Source organism: Crinia signifera, chromosome 1, assembly GCF_055691185.1.
Source record: "Crinia signifera chromosome 1, ASM5569118v1, whole genome shotgun sequence".
In the NCBI taxonomy this organism is placed as follows: Eukaryota; Metazoa; Chordata; class Amphibia; order Anura; family Myobatrachidae; genus Crinia; species Crinia signifera.
The window spans coordinates 282,264,820-282,287,808 of record NC_139217.1 but is presented as its reverse complement, the minus strand read 5'-3'; the positions used below and the strand labels follow the sequence as shown (position 1 = coordinate 282,287,808).

Below are 22,989 nucleotides of genomic sequence, written 5' to 3'. Positions count from 1 at the left end.
ATAGGACTTGTACCACATACAGAGGGGATCGGTGCAATCCAGGTCTTAGACATGATTGAGTTATCCTGTGCATGATGGGTTAACACTCTTGATTAAACTGCACTTCATTTTTCATGACGACGTTTACTACACCATTCCAGGAGATCTATTAATCTCCGGCACGATCACTATTGGTATTATGGAGGCACCCATCCCTCTGAGTGAAAGTCTCATTGGAGGTTAAATTTTTGCACGAATACAGTTGTTGGTCTATAGAGGCACAAATATTTTTTGCACTTTATTAATAAATACGGGATATCTATGTTGTTGGAAGCAGATCGATTTTTTCACATATCTGTATTTTAAACAGTTGTTTTACTATATGTATGTATGATGTATATATGTGATGCACAATTTTCACTCAAATGCTGCTATCTGTTCACTGCAAATAGCTAATTGTATTTTATACATATTGTATTAAAGGTGCACGCAGATGGGGGACGGGCCGGCGTCCTCTGATTAATTGGAGGACGTTGGCGACAGGTGCGATCTACACACGCTGCTGCGGAGGGGGCGGCACGGGTTGCTCCTCCCCACCGCTAGGTACACAGGGGTATTTAAATGCACACACACACACACACACACACATATATATATATATACACACATATACATACACTTCGGCAGGGATGGACGCGGCACTCCAGGCTCTTGTGAACAACAAGTTTTCTTTATTGAGTGAACAGCAACGTTTCAATGCAACAGCATTATCAGACTCAATGCAAACCACACATCTAATCTCTTAAATACCCCCAGGTGTACATTACGCTGGAGGGATACTCACTAAGACCACCCCCCACGTAACAGTGTGTTAAGACACGCCCACCCTTCGGTCTTTCTGTGTTACCAAGGAAACCTAAGGTAAGCTTGTTTAACCCCTTCATCGTGCTACATACAGTGCAACACGAAGTAAAAAACGGCATGCAGAATATATCAAAACATTAGTGCAATAGCCAATTAGAAAAATACATAATGAAAAATGCATAATAAAAAATACATACTAGCAAAAATATCAAGAAGGATTGTGTATATAGAACATGTAGACTGGTCCAATAGGCGTGCGACCCAGTTGTCATATTGTCGCACTGAAATGAGCCCTAGTCTAATCGAGTGACATTAGACCCAGTGTATAGTGGATACAATTATTGTGATATACATATACACATCAATTTACAACCTAAGGACATATCTGTGGAAGCCTAGCAGGCAGGAGAATACGAACCAGAGCTGTAACACGCTAAGTATTTAGATTAAAACATTGATACCTGAGTGTTCATTTAAACCGCGGGGTGCTATGGTTCCCAATTTCGCAATCCAGCAGGCTTCACACCTCAACAGTTGTAGATTCCGATTTCCCCCTCGTATGGAGGGTGGGACATGGTCTATCATGCGATATTTGAGCGATGATAGGCTATGTGCTGCTTGGGCAAAATTTCTAGATACTGGTTGATCGCTGGTCCCCTTTAATAGAGCTTTACGAATGGATGACCTATGAGCGGTCATCCGTTCTTTGAACGGACGTTCTGTTTTTCCGATATACGATAGCCCGCATGGGCAAATTATTTGATATATCGTATATGGAGTATTACAGGTTAACAAAAACCTTATGGGTATAGGTCGGCCCGTGTGTGGGTGATTGAACGAGGCACCTGGGATCAAAAAGCTACATGTGGTACACACACATCTTATGCAGCCTACTCTCTTGGAGGGTCTACTCACATTTTGTGGAGATGCATCAGACTTTACCAACATGTCTCTGATACTTTTAGACCGCTTATAGCTAGGTTGTAGGGTGGTATGTGTCAATCCCAAATGAGGATCGGATTTTGTCTTAACAAGGTCCAGGAGAGAAACACTCTTCAAATTATACAAAGACATGCACCGACACGGGAGGGAGGGAGGGGGGGAGGTTCAGAGGAAATCTGAGGAAAGATTTATTTACAGAAAGGGTAGTTGACAAGTTGAATAGCCTCCCATCAGTTTTGGCAGAGGCTAAGAGTGTAGAGCAACTTAAACTGCATGGGGTAGACATCAGGATAGCTTTAGAAAGACATAAGGATCAAATGGGGTTTAAGGGTAACAATACGATTAAAAAAGGGGTAGACTAGAGGGGCCAACTTGCTCTTATATGCTGTAAAATACTATGTTACTATGCTACTGGACCCCCGATTATAACCTCTTTTGGGATGTCAGCATCTGTATTCTGACCACCAGCATCACCACCATTATTATTTTAAAGTCTGGTCTATTGTTTACACAGGTTTAGCAATTACATGGTTTTAGCAGGGAGGAGAGTAACAAAGTCACCCTCAGTTGATTAGGTCTAATTAGGCTAATCCAGTAGTTCCCACACAGTTAACTTAACAGTCCATGCTTTACTGTACATCCATTTGTTTGAGCACAGCTGAATTAATTAGTGCAGCATTTTGACATAACATCTATGCTCAGGCATAGACATTCTTAAAACATGGACAGTCAATGTGCCTTAAGGAGTGGTTTGCAAACCAATGGGATAATCAATGTAGTCGGCGGTAGCAGGCTCCTATCTATGCAGCAGCTTGCTCGGTACAGGCAATGTCGACCGTCCTGAGTCCTTTAGTTCTGTATAGCTCTGAGACTCCTAAGGACGTTCAGAGTGGCTGCACAGCCAGCAGGGTGCATGGCCAGAATATCCAAAGGACTTGCCAGCTGGAATTGCAGCAAAGAAACACTGCTTTCCAGATATGGGGTTAGCGCAGGTGTCTCCTCCATGGCACAATGCCCTGTGTGACCGCCGCACCGCCCTCCTTATGGCCCTAGGCAGCAGCATATATTAGATTCTATTAGTGATTAATTTATATTTGGCAACTGCCACAGTAGCTCTTGGAATTTGTCCAGTGTTGACATAAATATCCTAATATACAGTTGTCTATTTTTATTTATTCCATATGGAACAGAAATGTCAATTGTGCATAGTAAAAAAAGCCATGTGTGTCCCAGCATTTGAATTAAGAAATTTTAAGAAATATATGTTTCTGCAACTGTCGCTTTTCAGTATGTGGTATACCAGATTTTATTTTTATTAAAAGCCACTGGCTTATCACTACTAAAGTTGGGGGTTTGCGCGAATCACTAGAGAGCTTATCATCATAATTTTTATAATATATATATATATATATATATATATATATATATATATATATATATATATATATATATATATATATATATTTTTTTTTTTTTATTACACACACACACACACACACACACACACACACACACACACACACACACACACACACACACTATAGAATAATGATACATATGTCTTTATCGGTTACATTGTCTTGCGAACTTACCATTAACATCAGCAAATTTTTTCACATCAGCAAGTGTCTTCAGTTCTTCTTGCGGACACTCCGATACACACAACGCTACAGACTTTATCTTTCGGTTTATTAAGTCCAGCTTGCAAGGGTCCAGGAAAAAAACATACCTAAAGTTGCATGTCAGAAAAAGAAAATCGTGAGCCTCACATTTGTTACAGTGTTAAAGAATGATTAAATGACTTTTCAAATCTTGAATTATAGTGCCAGTTGTCTATTCACAGTAGGGCCTATCAATTCCATATGAATCAGAACCATCAATGGAGGCATGAGGTTCGAAACAAGTGCTCATGGGAAGGAACACAGAGCAGTGTTAAGCTTGACTTGCCTTACTGCTAGCATACAGGATAAACTAAGCTACACAAACTTCTCCCCTGATAAATAGGGAAATAATGGGAGGCAGCTTTTTTCTTGCAACAGCATAGTGCTGAAGGCACTGCATAAATAAATGACAAAACACCAAAACTCCTGTGGGAAGGAGCAGGGAGATTGGAATTTAACACAATCAGTATAGAAATGACAACTGGATAAGAGAAAGATTTCTGTAGCTATGAAAAGATTTGTTATTTTTTGCAATAAAAAAAAATAAAATTAAAACTTTCTAAACCAAATTCCGACACATGGTAGCACATAAGACACCAGTTTGCTAACAGAATCTTTTGTACATTTGGGTGTAAATTCATTGGCACTCTTAAAAATTAGGTCAGCAGAATTTATTGCAATTGTTCTGATTCTCAGTTTTTAGTTAGTACACCAGAATTTTTCTTTTTATTTCTGTGCAGAACTACAAGTCTCAGCATGGTAGCACCTCATATTAGGATTATAATCCTCATCTATCTTTTTGATAGGATTAAGTGAGCAATGGGATTACTCTGCTAATCCCCTACTGTACTGTTCTATGTATTGTATTGCAGGTGAGAACAATAGGCCTTGGGCTCAGCGAGGCTCACCATGGCTATCCAGAGACGGCTAGATGAGGCTGTCTCCATCTGTGTAGTCCCCCATCTTCACCCCATAAACTGATAATGATGACTATCTTTGACCTTGATTTTAGGTTGCATGTATATAGCTATGTACAGTACAACTGAAAATAAACAACGTGTACAATCTCATCTTTAGGTTCAGCTCTAAATAAATCCCAGCGTGTTGATGTTGGAAGTATGAGCGTGAAGAAACATCTATGTTAATATCTGAACATTAGTAATAAAACTTATGTAACTCATACTGCATTTAGTAATAGTATCTGGTCATTATGACAAGATGCTGGCATTCATTTATTCTAGCTTATACCAAAACCAAAATCACCGGCCAGTAGACATTTCACTTACTTGTGGTTCGTGTGATCTAGGCCACTGTTTTCAAAGCCCTCTATCTTGGCATTTTTCTGCCCACAAATATTTCCATAGCTGTCATAGCCATAAATCAATCGAGATGCAGCTCCGGTGGCAATTGAAAAGCCACATATAAACCCCTATATTAAAAAAAAAAAAAAAAATATTTAAAGAGTGTTGTATCTGTAAACCATATTATTCTATAAAAGACTACAGTGATTATTATTGACAAAACATCACAACTTGTTATTATTTATGAACCAACACATCATAATGCCTACATGAGCTGTATACAGCATTAGGATGCCCAGGAGAGGATGTTACTAGTATTTGATAGATCTGTGATAGTGTGTGTAACTCACAGAAGAGACATCACTTTCATCACGAAATATTGCTATCTCCTAATAGCACAGTACGAGTATTAATGGAATACATACGGATCACCGGCAGTGGGGAGGCCAACAGTCAGAATACTGATGCTGGCATCCAAATGTAGGGAATCCCGACAGGGGTTAAGGAAGTATAATTCCCTTTAGCTCAGGCACACACTATAGCCAGGGGTTTTCAGCCCATCTCCTTACCAAGCCAAGTTGAGGCATACAGCTTGCACATTACCCAGGCTGTATGTCTGTCCTCCCCTCAAACACCCCTAAAACACCTTCGGGAAGCTCTGCATTAGGATTCAAATTAGGCCGAAAATGGACTTCTGGTTCACTCTGAGGCAAATTCATTCTCAAATGGACAAAACCATGTGCACTGGAGGTGGGGCAGATGTAGCTTGTGCAGAGAGAATTAGATTTGGGTGGGGTTTTCTTTAAAGTGAGATCTATATTGCAGCGTAGAAACAAAGCAGTCAGTATTTTCCCTGCACAGAAATAAAATAACACCCAAATCTAATTACCTATGCACGTGTTATATCTGCCCCCCTGCAGCGCACATGGTTTTGTCCATTTGAGAAGGAATTTGCCTCAGAGTGAACCAGAATAAGGCCCAATGGCCACGATGTTTCATAGGTGCCCTGGCTGCCAGAACTGGGCTCCAGTGTTATTAAGACTCTCTGGCAGATGCTCTGTTTTTAGATGCTGCTTGGGGTCACTAAGGGGTGGCTACAGTTCCCCTGATAGGAATACCAGGGATATGAAGACCCCTCTCATGCTCACTAGAGCTTTAAATTCTGTGAATGGAGACCAGTGCAACCAACAACCCTGGAGGGCTGCATACCCTCTCCCTATGGGAATTTTAACGTTTATACATTTATTTATATATTTAAAAACACAGAAGCCTAGTCATTGTGCTGGCAATAACCTCCTTCACAGCTTGTGTATACAGTCTACTGGTGTGGTGCAAAACATGAAAAATGTATTCTTAATAATGTAACCAATTAAATACACCACTTATGCACCAAGTACATGCGTATCTGGGGGTGGTAACCGGCAGTTTAGTGGTAGGTTAAGGAAAAATGCAGGAATGCTCAAGCATTGCCGGATAAGCATGTATTCATCGCAGCCGCCGAGTAAGTCTCCGGCTACTTGCGATTTGTGACCACTGTAAATGTGGTGAACCTAGAACGAAGGGTTTTGGACAAAATCTTCACCAGCTGTACACATACAGTCACACAGCAAGCACATAAATTCGCAAGGCAGAATTTCTCTCTACTGGGGCGGCATCTACCTGATCAGGTCTGATTAACCCCAGAAACAAAAACACATTAACAATAAAAACACCAATTTTTTAAATGTTATTTGTACAACAGATCTAAATCTGCATTATTCCCTGGTAGCAATATAGTATCCAATGAGCTGCCTTAATTCTTCGGCCTATTTAAAAAAAAAAAAAAAATTGCTTAATTACAAGACTAGACTTGGATATTATTGGGATTTCCAAGTCTAGGAATTTGTGTTATCAGAGATATTTAAATAGCCCCTCCCAAACCTATTAGCAGCTGCTAATAGGATAGCCCACCAGTCAGTAGCTGAATATCCTACTCCCTCTCTGGTTTTATTGTTCCATGAATTTAAAGTACACAAGTAAAATAAAAAACTCAACGAAAAGAAACATTTACTTGGAAATCAAACTTTAAAAAGGATTACTTGTAGAGAAAAAATACATTCTAAATCTGTTTTTTATTGATCAATGAAATAGCCTTGAAAAGGGGTTTAATATACACAATGTTCATTCAATAGAATACTGATGCTACAGAAATATCCCAATTACATAGCAATCAGTGACTTCATTGATTCTGCAGAAGCACAGGGCACCAGCCATTGGGCTGCTGCTTATTACTTGAATCCAGTGATGTAGGAAAAATGATGATTATATATAGTCATCACAATTCCCATTGCACACTGAAGAGATGTTTCTATGCCATAGTGTGTAACCGTATTCCTGCAGGAGCTAGCAATAATATCATGTCCAAAAAGGACTTTCTGAAAAGCATTCCTTGGTGGTGCTAGAAATCAATATGAAATCAGGCAGATCTTGGCATAGGCACAACTCAATCTCACTCAACTTCATGTTTGTGTGATTGCAATGTCATCACTCAGTATTGGACCTTCAGCTGTAAAGGCCCCCCATGCACTAAGCCAAGGTATCGCATGAAGCCTCGCATGCAGAGTCCCAGCACCCTGAGAAGGGCGGCCCGGGCACTTCCGCCCAGCGGTGATATTGTTTCATGCAGAGTGTTTGCTGCCCTCTGCTGTCCCGGTCCCTTCATGTCCTGGTCCTGTTAGAGTCTCGTCCTGCTACAGTCTTGGTCCAGTCATCGTCCAGTTACTGTCCTGGTGCAGTCTGCGCCCAGTCCTGTCCTGTCCAGTCACAGTCCTTTCTCGATCCTGTCCTGGACCAGTCTTGATCAGGTTCCGTCCTGGTCAGTGTATTGCCGTCCAGTCCTGCCAAGTAACTCCTGGCGTGCGCAATTCCATCCTGTGCTGCCTGTGTGTACAGTCTGGTCACGTAAGTGCTCCAGTGGAGCCTGGTTCCTGTTCTTCTTTATTTCTGTGGGCAGGCTGCCCTTTATCCTTTTTATAGTTCTTATCTTAGTCCTGCTCTCAGTGCTTTGGAGAGGCCCATGGTTGTGGGTTCACACCTGTTTTGGAGTACCGGTTGTTTAAATGTATCCACCATTTGCTTTGGCATGTATTTGTTTGGTGGCACCCCTTTCTTAGTATGTTCGGTGCTTGTGACTAGGTCACACACCCCGTCCTTGGCCTGGTGCCGTTAGCCAGGGTGTTTTGTCCAGTTAGCGCCTGTTAGTATTTCCTCTTGGTCCTATCTCTGACGGACGCCGTAGACTTGTAACATCCTAAAACCTGGTTGCATCAGGGTTGGAGCGGGCTTAACTCGCTCCTTCGAACGCAGCGACTACAGGAGAAGCCTAGCACACTGCAGTCTACGGTCACTTGCTCGAGAAGGCAAATAGAGATAGTGTAGGGTTTGCCGTGGCCGTCCTAAACAGCGGTCCCGGCTGAGGGCTCTGCCCACCATCACCGTACGCACCGACCACGTTACACCAACAGGTTAAAATCATGTGAAAAAGGGCCCTATTGTAATAGTGTATCCTTGCAGTTATTATATCCTGCATTGACAATTGCAATAGTTTCCTTACTGGTCTTCCCAAGAACAGACTCTCGCCACTGCAATCCATTTTAAATGCTGCTGCTAGGCTGATCTTCCTAGCAAGACGCTCATTGTCTGCTGATCCGCTCTGCCAGTCCCTCCATTGGTTGCCTGTATTTTACCGTATTCAATATAAAACACTTCTGCTCACATATAACACTATTAACCATACTGCACCAATGTACATCTCTTTACTTATCTCAAAATACTTCTCAACTCGACCACTCCATTCTGCATCTTCCTTATTCACGGATTACTATCTCCCATTCACTTTTACAGGAATTTCATTGGGCTGCCCCCACCCTATGGAATGCCTTCCAATGCACAATAAGACTCTCCTATAGTCTCCAAAGTTTTAAGCGTTCCTGAAAACTCACCTATTCAGGCAAGCCTATCATATTTAAGTACCACACACACACACACAACCCTCGGAGGCACTTATGTATTATATAGCTTGCCACTTGGTGTGACTGCTATGCTATTACTGGTGCCGGTCCTTGTGTTTCCCTCTGATTTGCCTGTAGATTGTAAGCTTGCAGCTGGGCCCTCCTACGACCAGGTCTGCCTGTGGTTTCCTAGTTTGTTTTACTACTGTCTACTATTGTAAAGCGCAACAGAATCTGCTTCGCTATATAAGAAACTGTAAATAAATAAGTGTATGGGCACAATAAATGACTGAGAGACAACTTTGTCAACAGTGGATGCGGATAGTTGCCTGTGCTTAGCTACAGAGAATGCATAGCTGAAAATCTGCAAAATTAACTTTTGTGCAACTCTACATCAGCCCCTTAATTTGTTTATTTGTTTTGTTTTCCACAAGAATAATTAGCAATTTACATATTATAAACATAACCAAGGGACCAATTAAGGCTTAAGCATTTAAGCACTGCAGAATTTGTGTGCCCTATATAAATAACATAACAAATACTGAAGCATTTGGATTTAGGTTACATAGACGTAAAGGAGGTGGAGGAAGGGTAAACGGCATATGGGTGCAAATGATAGCAGTGAACTGAGGAGGCATACAAAACAGGTGGTCAAGTGCAAAACACATAAATGCAGATCTGCACAAGTTGCAGAGAAAGTCAGCTTGTCCAATTCTGCATCTGAAAACATGGCAACTATACAAATAAAAGAGTCTCCTTAATCTACTTCTCAATAGCACTTTGGAATGTAGAACAGAAACCATATTAGAAATTCTGACCATTTTGAAGCTTTAAGGCACCCATAAACTAGTCTGACTTGTTCTGAGTTGTCCCAAATTCCCTTGAGCTCATCCGGCAGCTCAAGGGAGTTCTTTATCTTTACCTTGCCATCATTCTCCTAATTACAGTGCTTTTATAAAAGTAAAAAATGTATGATTTATTGCAAAAACTACTGCGGAGCTGCAGCAGCAGTGGGTGGCATGAGAGCCAGGAGAGTGGTGGGGAGGGCAGCAAGGGGCACCTATGTTCAGGGGGCAAACAGCGGTGAGCGACAGGGTGGGCAGCAGCATGTATGGGCAGCACCTGTAGAGGCAGGTTCCAGTCAGGAAGCAGCAGCAGAAGAATTTAAAAAAAAAAATACTTTCAAAAGACTGGCCGGCTGTTGATTGGCTGAGAGAATTCTCAAAGCCAATCAGCAGCCGGCCAGTCTATTGAAAGTATTTTTTTTAAAATACTGCTGCCGCTTCCCACACCTGCTGCTGACCACTGTCTGCCCCTGCACCCAATACATTGTGGGTGCTAAAAAGCACCCGCGATATGGCGCTGATGGGTCGAATCCAATAGGTTATATGTGCAGGTAGTTAATATCCAGGGTCCAACCCAATGCACATGGGATCGCGCATCGGGTCGAATGGGATGTCAAACATCTGATTGGGCCGATTTCTCAGCCCGTTCTGTCGGTCCGAGATAAGGTGATCAGGTGAAATCTGCACAAATCGTACTAGTGTATGGACACCTTAGACATCCTAAGTGATGTCCTATAGACATTTGTTGTTGTTTTTTTGGTGGCAGTTCAGTAATAATGAGCTGGAGCGGTGTCATGTCATGACAGATTCTTCCCCAAGCTATAGGTTTCCTTGTGATCGTGTAACCAGCTCAGCCTGGCATAGCCTGTCACTGGGTGCTGCTTTAACAGTTTTATTTCTTATTTACTTAATCCTTTTTTTCATGCTAGAAAGAAAGGTGTTGCTGATCTAAATGACTCAATATGGTAAATACTGCACTACCTTTTTTTCTGGCCATAACATGGCCTTCTTTTTAATGAAATTAGAAAAATAATACACCTGTGAAACATCAAACAATATGAGCAGATTTCGACCCAATCAGTCTTTTCTTAGGAAAACTGTAAGGAGACTATTGTAATAACCAATGCGTGAGATAATGAGTGAATGGATTAGAGATTTGGCAGTGTCTTGTGCGAGAGAAGGTTACATTTTGGATGTGTTCTTTCGATGAATGCAACACTATTTAAAGACAGATTGAATGTGAGGAATGAAGGACAGGTCAGAGTCAAGGATGACACGGGCAGGTAGCTTGTAGGGTAGGATTGATTGTAGTGTTCTCAACAGTGATAAAGAGGTCAGGTTGGTAACTACTCTTGGCTGGTGGGAATATAATTAATTCTGTTTTAGAAATGCGGAGTACGGAGGTAGCATGATGTCCAAGATGAAATGTCATAAAGGCATTCAGAGACACTGAGTAATACTGATGAGATAGATAGATAAGATAGATAGAGGACAGTTTACCAAACGCTGTGCTCAATCCATCCCTATGGTCCAGGTTTTAATTATATCTATGCTTGGCCTTAAGTGATTTAATTAGCATCTCAGTCAATTTGATTTTAACCATCTGTGTTGAACCATTGCTATACTTAATACCTGGACCGTTGGGGTGCCTTGAGTACCATGTTTGGGAACATCTGAAATCGAGACTACATGAAAAAGACTATGCTTTGGGTGGACAATAATTATTTTGATTAGAACATCACTGCAAAATATAAATTTTATAGACGCAACAGGGACAAGTCTGTTAGATGAACTGTTGGGGGTTACCCCCAACATTTTCCATTTATTTTTTAATTTCCAATACATATTGCACTAGTCAACACTGTCCGACATGACAATTCCAAGAACATAAAAAACATACAACATCATGGGTGGCCTAGGATGGCACCTGATGCTTCATAAATCTGAAGCAGTTAAGGCTGGTTTGTGTAGAGGGGGCAAGAGGGAGAGCTGGTGGCATCCTGAGTAGCCTAGTGCAGTGAAAGAGTGCTGGTGGCAGAATTAATTTAAAAAAAAATTTAAGCAAAAAACACTAGACGGCCCTCTGATTGGCTGAGAGAGCTCTTAGCCAAATCAGAGGCCTCACATTCAGGCAGCCTCTGAATGGCTGAGCGAGCAGAGTGTTTTAAACTTTTTTTTTTGTCAAATTCTGCCACCGCAGCTAACCCCTGCTATTCCGACAGACGCCACCAGTGCTCCCGCTGGCCCCCACTCCCAGATGCTCGCCGAAAGCGCCTCCTCTGTCCGTCGCTTGCATTGGAAGGATTGCATGTGGTTAAAAACGACGTGCGATCACCCCTGCAATTTGATAGATATTATGTGTAGCACATAATATCTATCAACAAAAGATTCGACTCGTGGGTCGGCGCATCGAGTCACATGTTACATAAAATGTGCATACAATCATTCGATTTATCGAACAGATGCGCTCGAAATCAAATGATTGTATGCAATATCTCTTAAGTGTATGGGCTACATTACAAATGCAGCACGACACTGGTTTTGTTTATTACCAGCCTGGAGCGGGATAGCAATACCTGGCATGCGAAAAAATCTGAGTGGAATTTCAATTAAATTGATCCTGAACACCGAAAGTGATGTTATACAGACTGAACAGGCTTTGTAGATTACATAGAAATTTGTATTGTACCTACATATGTAGAGCTCTAAAATACAGATTCAACCTGTCTGTACAAAGGCTTTATCAAAGATCTGCAAAACAAACATTTGAGTCATGGCAAATAAATACTCTACTATTTTGCTTCTAATTCTGGATGTGGCTAGCCTTGAAGGTGATCTATCAATCTGGCTACCATTTTAGCTATGAGAAGGATTATTAACAATATTAATAATTATGTTATGTTGGTCTTCTCACTCCAGCTTCTGCAGAAAGCACAAGGAAACAATATATTTAGGACCACCTTCAAAGAGCCAGGAGCTCTTCTTCATTTCTGGGCACATGATCCTTACACTGAAAGCATCCGCCTCAGGTTGGTTCTAGTGGTTAGTCTGGACAAATATTATATGATGCTGCCTTGAGTCTGTATCTCTCTGGAGAAGGCTCCTTGACTTCATAAGGGTGGCAGTAACAGTGGTATCCCTACCTTTGGTGACACCCGTTGCATAGTCTTGCAGGTTGGGGGTGTAGCCTCTCAGGTATGGGGCAAAGCCTTGCAGTCTAATCCCTTGTTTGTCACTATTTGTCAGGGAGCTCTGGCTGCAATGCTGGCTCCTACACTAGGACAGAAGCCTGGTCCTGCACGTAATGTTACAGTGCAGAATGTGGCTTCAGTCACTGATTAGGAGACAGCATTTGGAGTCAAACCTCATCAGGTAATGCTAAAGTCATTAATGCAGAACAATAACACAAAGGCCACCCATACAAGGCAGGAGAAGCTAAAAGGACTTGGCAGAGAAATAGGCCTCCAATATGTCTATTAATTCCATGGGAAAAGGAAACCTAATCTTGGGGGCTTGGCCTGGCAGCCTAACTTTTCTCTGCAACAAATCACGGAATCAGACTGACAGAGCTGCAGTGGTTTAGATGTTTGATATCTTACCTTAGAATCTATAAAAGAGCACATGATGACCATTGAAAACCGCTCACATCAATTTTAACCTTTAAATAATTTTAGGGTGTACAAATAGCAGTGGACAAAATCACTGAAGTTATTGACCGTGGTAACATAAATGACAGATTCAAAAGAAATTAAATAAAGATTTCCCTCATAACATTTAGGGTTGTATTAAAAAAAAAAAACCAGCAGGGAGAAAGCTTTTCTGCCTTTACAACTTATCAGGATCTGCCAGCTTTACAGATGCTAAGCAACATCAATAACTTCCCGATCTTGTCTTCAAATGATGCTGGCAGTGTGTGCTAGGTATGTGTTGCCAAATCCTGTCTTCTAGTAACAGATAGGCTCATGCCACTTTGCTTTGTTCCATTTCACACCCATTAATACTCAAAAGTGAGCAGTAACCTTGCATTTCATTAAGATGCGATTCAGACTCCAATGCATTTTCCAGTTGTGAACGATCATCAATTTTTAAAACCTCTGTAAACATTTTTCTGCAATTGCATTTATTACATAAAGAGATATGAGCATAATACTCCTGTTACTAGACATCTTTTTCCAGAAATGTTTGCTTTAACAAATGTTATGCATGGAAAATAAATATTCTATTAATTGATGTAGAAAAAATAAGTAGATACAGGCTACTATATTTTCACATTGTAGCATATATTTCGCCAGGCATTTTGAGAATATACATCTCATGGTGAATTAAAAAAAAATATAAAAAAACTGAGATGCAAACCACAAAATCCAAAAAGGCTAGGAATTTATTGATAAAAAAGTTTTATAAAAGCAATAACCATGCTACCATAGGTGCCAATGGATTAGGGGTACCGTAAAACAACAGCATCACTCATCCAGTGGTTTTAAGCCCTTGAAGGAGAAGAAGCCAGTGATTCCCTACATGTGAATCTACTGGAAGCTGTTTCTCCACCATGCCAGTGTTACACTGGGAGGTATGGTGTCATGGCCAAGCACCACTTCCACTTGCCCAAAAAGAAACACACTGGCGCTACCCTCGAATACCTCTTTTCTACCAAAAATTCTGGGTCTGTCCAGGAATTTTTTTTACCCGGAATTTTGCCAGGTCGTATCTGGCTTAGACCCTGTTTCCACTGCACTGTTGTCCCGGATTTTTTCTGGGGTTTTGCACTTTTCACCAAAATCAGTGAAAGCCCTGAAAAACATGTGGATGTCATTAAAAATGGAAGCGGAGAACTTTATTTTTAAAATGGTACCTCATTTACCAGTTTTGGTTAAGTATGAAGGGAGACAAAGGGATCGGCCCCGAAAATCACTTTCTAAAACCTACATGCATACATACATACATACATCACTGGGTTTCCATTCAAGAGAAAGGGGTTACGGCCCGAAACGAGCCGTTGAGGTTTAATAAACCATATTGAAACTAAAGTGCCATGTTTCCGGATTCTTGCTATGGAATGGAAACCCAGTGATGTATGTATTTGAACAAAGGAACACAGGATTGTTTATTTCATCGTGGGAAGTGCCGGTCCTATACCCTACTATGTTACATACATACAATATATGATCGAGTCTGTGGGCCAGATGTACCAGCCAACCAGCTCCTAAATTACCAGTCACTCCACTCCTAACTGTCATTTTTCAAACCCAGTCTGTAACATGGCTGTTACAAGCTGATTGGCTGGTTGTTTATCAAGGATTTAAGCATGGTGCATCTTGCTCTCTGTGAAGCATGCTAGTTTTTATAGCTTTGGAGCAGTTGTGCGATGTGGTTTAGGTGACAGTTGGAAATAGTTCAGGAATGCGGTTACCCTGGGAAGTGTGTGTGTGTTGGGGAAAAAATGCAAGGTCATGTGATCTAGTGTGTCCAGGCATGGCAGTGGGATTTCTGTCACTGTAACCCATTGTGACAATTTTAAGATGGTTTTACAGCATTGTTCAAAATCCCATGAAAAAAAACAAAAAACAAACAAAAACAAAAAAATATATGGATGTTGACAGCAGATTGCAAACCCAATCATAACCTGTGATGAACCATTGGAACAATGAGGGAGCGCATCACATTGCACATGTTTTGCAATGTAAGGATATGCAATCTAGTACAAAAAGTATATGCAGTACATACGTTTTGAGCTGTGCGATGAGGAGATGTGAGCGGGAGCATGCATCTCATCACACCTGGCAATTGTACTGTGTATGGGCACCTTTATTTCTAATTTATCATTTTTATAAACTGCAGTAACAAAAAAAAAAAGGGTTTATTCTAAAAGCTACACTTTCCTTAAGCAGACTATCACCACTGCCCATAGAATACCTACAAATATTTTTCACTCAAGCCATTTATAAATGTGTTTATTTTAGGTTCAAAAGAGGCAAAGCTATTAAATTTTTCAAAAAGTGACATACTAGTATTACATTTATAAATCTCCCAGACAGCTTTCAAAATTCATCCAATTGCCCAAAAATGTATTACACCAGTATAATGGGCTCACTGAAGCTCCCTGTGTTGAGACCATCTCCTGACATTTCTGCATCATGTAAAAATCCTCTCATGAATCTTTCAGTAATCAGAGAAAAACGAGACTAATTTACAAAGCCAGAGGTTAACTAGATTGAAAGATGCTGCTGAATTTAACAGTTAAATATAGAAAAGCCTGTCAGAAGTGTAAAACCTGTTCTTTTAGAACAGACACTGGGCTCACTGTTCAGCTTGTATAAAGTCTGCTTTGCAGCCTTCTGAAAATGTGTTTTTGTATTGTCAAAACACGTTAACACGCCAACTTCTAAATGAAAGGAATTTTTTTGTGAAAGCTAATTACTTGTCTTCTGAGCAGCAAACAGAAACAAAATCTGAAAGCTCTTCATGCTGCCCTAAAGTAATTGGCAGGATAATTATAACTTCATGATCACCAGAAAAAAACAACAACAACATATAAATATACGTGGCATGAGCCTTTCTTTCTTCCCATTTACTGGAACATTAAATCCAATAAGATGATCATTAGAAGCTTATCATTTGGTCCTGCAGCCAGAAATGTATATATAACACACAGTGTCATTCTAAGAATGGTAAAATGTAAGTAATTTTAAGGTTACAATAGGTAAATTAATCTCCTTTATATAGGCCATTAAACATTTCACTGAGAATGCGGTAAACGTACTTGCGAATGGCAGTTGGTGATCTGCGCCCAACCAAATCCCATATAAAAGGACACTACTGTTGATATGGGTAAAGGAGCCCACACACGCACCGTTGCCGGCGGTGCGATGCTGTACGATGGGGTGCGCGCTCCCGCGGCACCTCATCGTACAGTACAAAAATTATGTGCTGCACATACTTTTTGTACTAGCTTTTTCTAGCATAGCATCGCATCGCATGCACATCGTATGCACAAGACATACGATACGATGCGATGCTATGTGTGCTAGTTAAGCCCACAACGCACGCCGGGATCGGTGCGTGTGTGGGCTGCATAACAAATGTTCTGGCTGTTTGTCCAGCAGTGAGCATGAGGACAAATCAAAATCCCAGGAACAAAGCTACTATGAACGGGCAGATAACCCAGAAGGTGCTCAAGCGGCACAAGAGCGAACACCTTCCCCAGAACCAGGTGGATGGTCGGTTATATTTAGTATCAGCAGACCGCCCAGACACATCTTCAGTAACTAGGTCACATTTCACAGTTCTACTATCAATGTCTCTTCGCATTCCAAAAGTACCCTAGTAACCACACAGAGATGTCAGTCACCTAGGTCTGCTGAGCGTGCTCCACGGAAGAGTAGCAAACACATTCTCCAGCACAAGGTACACTTTTTAATACTCCTTTTGTTTATGAACAGTTTGTGCAGGCCACTTAAGTTCTTCTACATCAGAGCCCTTACCTCAACTAGAGAGATGATAATCAAACATCCATATTTAGCCAATGATTGGTTACAATTTGCCAGATCAAAAGACAAATGTGATTTTATACCATTTGCACATATAGAAAAATATGAATTTAAATGTGCATGGTTAATGGCTTATTGCACTATTTACTGTCCATTAGATATTCCACACAGTTGTCTCCGCTTACACCTATACATTCTGCACCATAAGCCACAAAATGCCTGATACAACTTAAAGCTCTGCACAAATAGTGATTTCAATGCTTGAGCACTTTTAATTCACTATTAGTGTACGATGTAACTAATAGAACACTATTATCACTTTAGAGGCTGCTTTAGGCCTCAGTTGGTTACAATGGACAAATGTTTTCAGGACTGTGCATTTGGCTGGGCTGCATGGTGCATGTGCTGCAATGTCACTGTGAACCCAATTGCAGTGCCCTGGATGCCGCAGCTACTTAGGGAAAGAAACCAGGTCCATCTCCCCAAAAAAAGAGACGTGTAGCCACCATTTTGTGGGAGTGTTGACTTCAGATGGCTGATGCTGTAACTGATTGTCAAATTGGTAATCCAGTGCCATGTCTTCCGAAGCAGACATTGGATACGAGATGCCGGCAGTGGGTGTGGCTTAACACCAGATGCTCCTGAAAATTAGCAAAGGCGCAGCTGCAGTACGTTCACCTCGGAATAAGGTCTTTAATGCTCAATTTGTGAATTTAGAGGCAAAAATCTAAATTGTAATGTGGATAAATAGGCATAAAACGGATAATCTATACAAGTGACTTTTGCTCCTTAATTCCATATTTGATAATTTTGTTTAGGAAAATCATATTCCGCCTGTAGACTTTTCATGAAGAAAATTATCATTATGAGAACAGGGAGTGTGCAAACATGGAAAGTGATGAAGCAGTAGATACCATGTGAAATCTTAAGGTATAAGAGATACTCACCATTCCAACACAGAATAGGATAAACAGCAGCAGCCATGGGATATCAGTACAACTGTGTTCTTCCAACGGCCTCCAGTCCCGCTTAGTATTCTGAAAATGAGACACAAAATGTTAAACAAGAAGTTAATTTACCAACATTCAGAGGGATTTGATATCTAAATACATAGAATGTACTGTATATGCAAACTAAGATCATAGAACCTAAAAAGAATGCAGAAGTTTGCAATCGAAAGGGAGGAGTTGGGTGGATGTAGGTGTTCAGAGTGCATCAGGCACAAATGTACCCAAGACTGTGTTTCAGGATAGCATTACTTCAATGGGATAAAGGGGGTTATTTTGTTTCACTCTGACAATTTCCTTCTTAGATGGACAAAACCATGTGCACTGCAGCGGGGCAGATGTAACATGTGCAGAGAGAATTCAATTTGGGAGAGTTATTTTGTTTCTGTGCAGGGAAAATACTGACCGCTTTATTTTTACACTGCAATATAGAGCTCACTTTGAATTAAAACCCCACCTAAATCTAATTCTCTCTGCACGTTACATCCGCCCCCTGCAGTGCACATGATTTTGTCCATTTAAGAAAGAAATTGTCAGAAACAGTGAACCAAGATAACCAAAAAAAGGTAGACAAGTAACAAGACAGTTCAGAAGGAGTGTCTGAAACCCAGTGTCATGCTGGAGGGGGAGGGGGGAGGATTTAATCCGGGATTACAACCGTCACAACATCCCGACAGTCGGAATACGGGGCCGTTTTCATCCGATCTGACGGTCGGAAAATCCATAAATTGATGGAAACTGCTGCAGATTGCCAGAAAAAGGCCATGAATGCAACAATCCACGGACGTTTCCAACAAAGCCAATGCGGTCGTTAACGGCAGCTCGGAATAGGTAAGTGCCGATATTTCCCTTGACAGGAAATATCGGCATAGATTGGGCGGTATTCAATGAGGCAGAATCGCCAAGTTTTATGGCGATTCTGTGTTTTTTTCGTGTGTGCCGGCGATTTTTGGAGCTGAAAAAGAGAATCACCCTATTCAACGACCTCTATTCGCCGATGACGACCGGTGAATGAAGCACCAATCGCCAAATGTTATTCTCTACAAATCGCCGGTTTTTGTCTATAGGAATTTTCATGGGGATTCGCCGGTAGTCGACGGGAATCACCATGAATCGCCAAAAGTGTATTCAATGAGAGGTTGGCGATTCTTATTTCTTGTTTCATATCGCCGTTCCTCACCGAGTGTCCCTCGTCATCTTTTTATGGTGAACTTTTATAGGAACCTGTGAAATAATTGGTTTTAAGTGTTCAATTTAACTCTGCAAGTGTAATGTATTATTATTTGCTGCCCTTGTGTGATGTGATGGTCGTAGAAGTGCTATACAAATATATATTTAATTTTTTCTGGTATTTTTTTTTTTCTCCCACAAAGCACTGTTCTTACCCATGGTGCACCTCACTTACCCATGATTCTCCTCCCCACCTCACTCCTTAGTTTGGCGTTTGCGGAGATTACACAGCTTTTGCAGTCTGCTGTATTGGAATCGTTTTTTCAGGGTAATTTGCATTTTTCTTGCATTTCACTGCAATTTCTTACAGTACTGAAGCTGTTTAGGGAAACGCCGGATTGGCTGAGAATCGCCGTTGGGGGCGGCGATTCTCAGCCACGTTGAATAGGGTGACACAGCTAGTCCCGGCGACTCCCGACGAATCCCTACGCTTGGCGAATCGACGTAAAAAAACCGGTGAATGGCTGGCGAATGTAAAATCTGAATCGCTGTGACCAACGATTCAGGTCATTGAATACCGCCCATTGAATACTCCCCTTACTCTATCAATGTAAAATGTTTAGCATCTTGTCGTGGCTTTTGCAGTAAAACATATTTCTAGAAAAAAAGAGCAGTCAAATCATACAAATGTAATAAAGATAGTTTACATGTGATCTATTTTAGAAATGAGGTTAATGCAAGAAATATTTTGGGACAAAAAAAAAATCTGTAATTTTACATTTCTGAAGCACATGGTACAGAAGTGATGGATGACAGGACCATGTAATCAGACCTCTCATTTCCCAGACACACATATAACAGAATTCTCGAAATACACCCTGTTGCCAACTCTACCTGAATGTCAGGCAGACTTCCTAAAATAGCATCAATCGCCCTGACTCCATGAAAAATAGTCTAGCAATCTCTGATCGCACCTTACCCCTATTATGTAGTGGTTCAAGATTTGCAAATAAATAAACAAAATAAAAGTACACATTCAAATGAGATTAATGTAATTTCCCTGCTTTTCTTTTAAGGCAAAGTTATCCCTATGGATACATGCATTTTCAAATTAAGTGTTCTTGTGGTCCCTTATATGACAAGTAACTGTTTTCGCCCACTTTATTATCTATGGGCAGTGAGCAACATTTAGGGCCAAATTTGAAATGTTGCCAGCTTTTGCAATTGCTACTTGCTTTGTGATGAGATTGAAGAGTATTAGCGAATGCAGATCCTGGCAGCTGTTCTCCACTGTCAATGAACACATGGGTCGCTACAATCACCACCTCATGGCTGCATCTCTTCATCTAGTGATGCTAGGGCGACTACGCCCTTTTCCTGGGACAAGCACCCGATTCCCAGAAGGATGGGGGCTGCAATGAGAGCAGAAGGTGGTGCAGGCAGTTGCTACAGTGTTTTTATAGGAACTCTTCTATACATATAGGAATAAGCATCTGTGGTAATGGAGGAGGGCTGAGTGTGATTTAACTTTAACATAGTCAATACTATATACAAAAAAGACTAATGTTCATATGCATGTTAGAGAGGAAGCTGCCCATGTTCTTTTGATGACAGCATAGATATGCCATTACAGATATTCTCCTCACAGGGGATCAGTATGAAATCTCCCGGCGGTCGGAATCCCGACAAGGGGGGACGGGGGCCGTATCGCATAATCAGGCAGTGTTTCCCATAATCAATTACACAAATCAATTTTATTCAGCATACAGCTAAAAGAAAATTTCAGAACCAGCTTGCCAACACCATATATTAGGCATTCACACCACTAATATGTGCTGTCAGTATAAAGAGTAAACAGAATACTAGCTAGCTACATTCAATATTGAAACAACTAATCTACTCAATTGGGTCCAATTACAGTTCTTAAACACTGGCCAGCGAGTAAGAAGCCATTAGCTTTATTGGCACTAACTACAGTAACACAGTGGAGAATAAAAGCTGTAAGGCGATCATTTGAAATTACATGGTTAAACGATGGAATGCCGATAGCGTTTCCATGCACACATACACACAACAGTAAGGGGGGGGGTCTGTCTTTCATGTCTGTTTCATGCAGGGAGAGGCTTTTTTTTGCCATTGGGTGGTACATGGGGCAATTACACAAGTTGCTATGCAGCCCATAAATGACTAGTTACACCCCTGGCCTTCTATATTACATACCTTATATTTATTAACAGTTTCTTATACAGCGCATACATATTCTGCAGCGCTTTACTGAGTAAAGTTGAACAAGTTGTAAAGTTGAACATTCACACCCTGCCCCAGTGGAACTTACAATCTATATTCCCTATACAATATGGGTGGGGGTTGGCACTGACCGAAGAAAATTAGGTAATAATTCAATAAAGTACTCTATACGGTAAATACGATAACAATTTTACTCAGAATGGATCTCGGTGTCTGGTTGGTGGTGCTCCCCAAAAAAGTTCAGCATGCAATCTGAAAGGGGTTGGGTCACAAGAGTGATAACAAGGAAGAACCAAAAAGTTTTTTTTGGGGCACGCTTATCAAATTAAAAGTTGGTTAATATTAAAATTTAACTTTTATTGGATATCTTAGCTAAAATATCAGAACGTACAAGAGAAAAACTATACAATAACGTAATAACGTCCTGGTCACTATATTAAATTCAAGTGCAAAATAACAAGAATAGACTCACAATATGTGTATTATCAGGAGAAAAATTCCTTTGAAACAAATTTCAATATAATTGTAGAACATATGTGAGTATTTGACACCGGACACTGCAACCCCTGTCTGGATTATAATGCGGTATAGTCCAAAGAGGATAGATAGTGTTCACTCTAGAAATTTTTTAGGGCAGGGTGCTGACCACGGGGAGGGCACATTTTTCAATCGTGAGGGCACATTTTTCAGTCAGGAAGGCACATTTTAATTTTAAAGGGCAAAATGAAGGTTGGGGTTATGTGCGCGCCGAAGGCTCCAGAAAAAGGGGGCGTGATCACCTAAAATGGGACGTGTCCTTGAGTGTACCTCTTATGTACATTATGTAACACATAGTAGATCCCCTTTTACTTGCCCCATAAACATTATGCCACACGGAATCAGACAACATTCATGTTAAGTTATTGGGGGGGGAGGGGGATTGGGGGAAATACCGGTGCACAAGCAACAACACGAATTAAAGTAGTTGAATATTTATAAATATTCCAAGTCCACAATATAGTGATAGGGTGCCTAAGTATGTATACTTTAATGGCAGGTGGAGGTGCTCCCCTGAGAGTAGATAAACATGCAAGTAGGAGGAAAGGAAAGTACTCTTTTGCTGGGGGCACTGCTTTTGAAAAAAAGTTTTAAAACTTAGCTTTTAATTTATATAGACAATTTTATAAGAAAAATGGACACACGTAGATCAGTGTTACACATCTTTATTATATGTTCAATGTTTTTTGTATGTTAGTTTAGTATCTAGGTGTGTCCATTTTTCGGTACTTGTTTCCTAGCACGGCCACACCGATTTACATCGGGGTGGTCGTGTCGGAAAAATCGGGTCGATCGCATCGCATGCGATGCGATCGACGCGACCGACCCGATTTTTTGATTGAATGAAATGTAAATCGGGTCCCTGGGACCTGATTTTACATTGGATTCAATGTAAAATATTCCCTAGACCCCCAAATTTAACGACGTAAACCCCACCCCACGATAGACGCCAACCCGAAG

The 22,989-nt window shown here is 40.9% G+C and overlaps 1 protein-coding gene across 1 annotated transcript in view; it reads right to left on the bottom strand.

The window, feature by feature from the left end:
- Positions 1-22,989, bottom strand: part of SLC44A1 (solute carrier family 44 member 1) — a 112,046-nt gene that overhangs the window by 64,317 nt on the left and 24,740 nt on the right. The window contains exons 2-4 of the mRNA XM_083184913.1: positions 18,016-18,105; positions 4,733-4,875; positions 3,378-3,514 (exon numbers count right to left, since the gene is read on the bottom strand). Of these exons, the coding sequence (XP_083041039.1) occupies positions 3,378-3,514; positions 4,733-4,875; positions 18,016-18,105 (370 nt within the window). The remainder of the gene's footprint in view (positions 1-3,377; positions 3,515-4,732; positions 4,876-18,015; positions 18,106-22,989) is intronic.